The sequence below is a fragment of the Myxocyprinus asiaticus genome, chromosome 41, assembly GCF_019703515.2.
Source record: "Myxocyprinus asiaticus isolate MX2 ecotype Aquarium Trade chromosome 41, UBuf_Myxa_2, whole genome shotgun sequence".
Taxonomy (NCBI): domain Eukaryota; kingdom Metazoa; phylum Chordata; class Actinopteri; order Cypriniformes; family Catostomidae; genus Myxocyprinus; species Myxocyprinus asiaticus.
The window spans coordinates 3805750-3811133 of record NC_059384.1 but is presented as its reverse complement, the minus strand read 5'-3'; the positions used below and the strand labels follow the sequence as shown (position 1 = coordinate 3811133).

The window sequence follows — 5384 nt, the reverse complement described above, 5'->3', positions numbered from 1 at the left end:
AAAGAGTCAAACAGTGAAACTGAATTCAAATATTTGCATCATCAGGTTGGAGTGCTTGTGTTCCTCTCAGAATAGAGCAGCTCCATCAGCAGATGTTCACCATTGTAATACCATGAACACTTAAAAAAAACAAAAAAAAAACATGTTAACTCTGTGCAAAACATCAGATTTACTTGTTTTCATTAAAGGACACAAAATAATCTTTGAAACATTCTGAATCATGCTAGATCCTGAATGTTTATATTTCAAAATCTGATCATAAATGGTTACATTTACTGAGAACACCATATGTTTGAGTTTCCTAATTTGACTGCACAGTCTTGTTTCATAATGTCTCTGCAGGTGTTTTCATGGTTCACTGAGTGAAGTTTATTTATAAAATGTGAGCTAACTGAACTAACAAATGACACAAATAATATAAATAAATCAACTTTTCAAATAAGAAAGACAGGAAACTTTAATAATTGAATATTTTATTTGTTTATTGAATTTTGACAAGAGAGAATGAGCACTGAAAGACAAAAGCACACATATACTTGTGTGAATAGAAGGCCACTGTTAGTCTCCATGTGAGACATGAGTGAGAAGAGCAGAAGAGAATCCAGAGGATCTACTCAGAACACTGATCTCTCCTCACTTCTCCAGTGACTGACAGCTGGTCTTTCTGTTTGGCCTCACAGCTCACTGTGACCGCCTTCATCCACTCCTCCTGAGAGAGAGTCAGACTGCTGCTCCAGCTGTACAGACCGTCCTTCTCCAGGACCCCAGCACTGCTCTTCTCAGACCTGCTGCTCCCGTCCACCTTCCAGCTCAGGCTCCAGTCTGAGGGGAAGCCCTTGTTGGCCACACACATCAGTGTTGCTGTGTTCTTTGTGGAAATCTCTTCACTGGAGGGCGGCAGGACGCTCACTTTAGGACGAGTGATGCCTGACAAATACACAATAGACAACTTCAAAAGAAGAAAAGATTTCTTTCTCCAGGTTGATACAAAAGAAACTACTTTAGTAAATTATGTATTTTAATATTTTTTTTTTACAAGATCTTTAAAGATATAATTGAAAACTTTCAACATTAATCTGCAAGTTTTTTTCTTCATGTTGATCTGTTCGCTCATATAAAGAGCAATTTTTCCCCCCAAAGACTCTGAATTACCAAAATGATGTCAGTTTGACGGTTTGATGAAATTATTAATAAAGTTCACATATCTTTATATGATTGCAGTTAGACTTACACAGAAGTTGAAGAATATTTTTCCTTCATAAATGTATCTTTCTACATTAAGAAATAACTATGAAAAGACATTGCCCAACCTCAAGAGAATAGAAAAGAAAATTCTGTACAATGATGAACTTTTAACAGTTAATTTGGTGAAAGAATTCCTACAGTAAAACTTTATATCTTACATATTACATTAAGAAACATTTCATATTGAAGGAGCATTTTTATGAACTCTTGATAATGTTAGTAATTTAAACACAGAGCCATTTAACAGCTACAAAAACTGAATAACATCTCACTTCTGTACGAGCAACGAATTCACATGTGCTGACAAAGTGTAAATTAAGTGTCTTTAAAGTTCACATTCATTTCTTGAAAAACAGCCAAATTATTCAATCTATCTAATCAGATATTATTAATAAATAAATAAATATAAATAAAAATCATGAAATTTTAAAAAAGTGAAACAAATCACTGAACTCATATGTGTGTCAATTCAACATAAAACTGACACATTCCACATTATAAAAACACATATAACATTAAAATGATGATTTGATGATTTACTTACTGCCAACATCCAGTCTGGTGCCGCTGCCGAAAGTCCACCACAGTGATACAAACTAATAGAACAGCAGTACAAAAACCTCTGAGCGCTTCACTAACTGCACTTTAAACACATGATCACAAACACATCTTTACACAACACACATTCAAACATGATTCATTTCATATTGTGATCAACTACTGTTTAAAAAATACAATAAAAAGATACATATTACATTCCAAATCATATACAACATGTTTATTACAATGTAATAACTCCATTCTATAACTCATTTGATTTACTTTGATCTACTGAATGCTCATGAGATATCCACAATGATCAAAAATCATTAGAATTTCAAGCAATTGGAATTAATAACTAAAAGATAAAGATTGAAATGTATGAATGTAATTTGACATGTAATTGTTTCTTATTTCTGCTGTTCTCCTGTAACAGTCACATTTTCTGGTGAGAGGAAACAGTTTTGAATGTGTGTCCCACCCCTCTGATTAAAGCACAATATCAGACTGTCTGTTAGTCAGGACTGTCAAACCAACATCACTGTTCCTTCAGTTCTCACTCATTCACAGTAAAGATGACAGCACACGCTCTCATTATCTGCTCTCTACTGCTTTTCATTGCTGGTGAGAATCTATTTCAGTGCATTTCACAAATATAAAGTAAACTGAATTGTATAAAGTTTTTTATTATTATTTAAAGTGTCAAAAAGCTCTTTTGAAATAATATTGAAAAGTTCTGTTTATTTTATTATGTGTTTCAGAGTGTAATGGACAGATCACAGTCACTCAGAGTCCCTCAACAACAGCAGCTCAACCAGGACAACAAGTTAAAATAAACTGTAAAACCAGCAGTGATGTCTACTACCACTGGGTTTTTGGTTATGTATACTACTTGAGCTGGTACTTACAGAAACCTGGAGAAGCTCCTAAACTCCTCATATATGCTGCAACAACCCTCAACACTGGAACTCCATCTAGATTCAGTGGCAGTGGATCTAATAGTGATTTCACTCTGACCATCAGTGGAGTCCAGACTGAAGATGCAGGACATTATTACTGTCAGAGTTATCACTACATCAACAGTAAAGATGTGTTCACACAGTGATAAAGAGTCGTACAAAAACCTCCTTCAGTGAAAGAGGAACTACTGATACAGAAACAGTTTCTCTGAATGTTACATTATAAATTGACATGGACACAAAGTTTTTGATTTTTATATTTCACACTCAACACTACATATGAAACTGGACGACACATTTTATTATAAATTCAGTCATTTTTGGTTTATGTTTTACTGGCTGATATGACACTAGTCTTAAACTTTACTGACACCTATCCATGTGAATACAGCGTCATGCAAACATAAAACATTTGTTTTCACAGATGTCATATTTTAATGTAATTCATAACTTTAAACATTTGACTTGTTTCACCCCTCAATTGGACAGGCTCATATAAAGTGAGAGGTGATGTCACATACATGTTGTTCAGGTGTTCAAATAGATTCATCTAGTGCTGGAGTCTCTGGAGAATATAATTTGTTGTAGTTTTAGCACCTGATATTCATTTAAATAGATAAACGTTTAGATCACTGATCTACAAAAGACCCTGAACCTGATTAAAAAAAGCCAGAAATTAATGAAAGTGGATGAGGGCGTGCTGCTGTCACTGCCATTCTGTGTTGTTTGTAGATGCGTGTTGAACAATAAGGATATGTTCCGGTATACACAAGTCCAGATGTTTATTTAAGTAGTTATAACTTAAATTATATGACTTATATGATAGTCGTAGAATAACAATATACTGTTTGAACAATATTATCAAGCTTATTATGTAAAATAACTGTGTTTTAAAACCTATGTGGGTTTCATGTTATTCTTCTTTTAAGAGGGAAATTTGAATATATTCACAGTAAGACAACATTGATATCGAAGATCAGTTATAAAGTCAGCAGAATTAGATAAAGTAGAATAATGAACAAATGTTGCTTTGTATCCTATTATTGGGGATGAGGAAATAACTTTAACCCTTACCTCTTCAAGTCACATAATGTCAAATGCAATATGCTGCTTTAAAAAGGTATAAAACACAGGGCATATTGTGCTTGTGTAATGTTGTTAAATGCAGATGAACAATAAAAGACTGTCAAATGATTAAATAGACACATAAAACAGAGGGACCCACACACAAGAACACACAGTTGAACCAATACAGTGTTCCAGTATTATCTGAAAATGAAGACAAATGCCTCAAAGGTATGTGTGAACTGTGAATATAATGACAAGTGTATAGCCAGTCTCTCTCTGTGTCGGCGAGGATTTGAATTTGTTTAGTTAGATTACTTCAGCATTCAAACTGTGTATGTTGATAAATAACTAGTCAGTCACTGTGCTTTTTGCTTTTGACAATCTTTGAAGCTGGTATGGTATAAATTGGCCAAATTAATTTGTTTTTATTATTTTTTTTATTTTTATAAATTGGACATATTGACTGCAGAATGTTGTTGTGATGACATCACAACCAGCCCAGTTTGCTGCCACCCCACTTCAAAACTCGTTCTGGCGTCGGTGGTTCCCGGACTGTTTTCAAAAACGATTAACGACTCTATAGAGCAGAAGTGAAACTGGTGTGTTCCAGTTCAGATCATTTAACCAATCAAACAGTGAATCTGAGAGTGTGAGGTGAAAATCACATTTGCATTGTCAGTGTGGAATGATTCTGTTTCTCTCAGAATAGATCAGATCTGTCTCCAGTGACCATGTTCAAACCACAAGAGGATTCATATAGTTTTACCAGTAAATGCATCTTTTCAACTATTAATGTCTCAAAACCATTTTAAATGTGTAAAACTTCACCAAAAGACTTTCTTGATCAAATACTACATCTAATTTTCTCTGTTAGTAGAAAGACTCTTTAAGTAGTGAATTGTATTTTTTGTCACAAATGTATGTTGTTCAGAAACTTTATTATTTTTGTATAATGAAACATGTTTTGATCCTGAAGGAAACTGCTGCATCACTGTAATGTAGGGAAGAAGTCTGCCCCCCGTCAGGCGATATAACACTCACGCACTGAATGAAGAACATTTTGTTTTTAGTCCCTGCTTCTGACCTTTGACCTCATTCATCATGTTGACCCGTAACAATTTTACCGTTTCATATATTGATGGAGCTTTCTCTCATATCTAATTGTGCCATTTGAATTACCAGAGACCTGTAACATCAGACAAAGACAAAATGTTTAATTGTTCAGATGCAAACTCACAACATAAGTAACATCTAACTCTTTTCTTTTTTTTTTTTTTTTTTTGCATTATCTGACTTGACCTTTAAAACTAATTTCCATTTAGACACTTTGCATTGGCAGCACATGCTTCAGTTGTCTGGGAGTTTTTAATAGTTCAGTGAGTTTGAAGACTGAAGACTGAGAACTTCTTCATCCAGAATCTAAATCCACAGCAATCATGACTGTCATCACCATCTTCATCTGGATGTTAACTAGCTGCTGTTTTAGAGGTAAGAACAAATTAAACTCATTCTACTCTATATGACTGATCATGTGTGCTAGAAATTATTTCCCACCGAAAAGGAAACCAGTTT

At 34.2% G+C, this 5384-nt stretch overlaps 2 gene segments (V, D, J or C); one reads left to right on the top strand and one right to left on the bottom strand.

The window, feature by feature from the left end:
• Window positions 1-456: 456 nt before the first annotated feature.
• On the bottom strand, window positions 457-1946 carry LOC127431670 (Ig kappa-b4 chain C region-like). The segment is given in 3 exon segments: window positions 457-927; window positions 1790-1841; window positions 1938-1946. Coding segments are annotated over 3 exon segments (378 nt in total).
• A 289-nt stretch (window positions 1947-2235) lies between these two features.
• LOC127431731 (immunoglobulin kappa variable 3-15-like) lies at window positions 2236-3169 on the top strand. The segment is given in 2 exon segments: window positions 2236-2409; window positions 2547-3169. Coding segments are annotated over 2 exon segments (393 nt in total).
• The last annotated feature ends 2215 nt before the right edge of the window (window positions 3170-5384 follow it).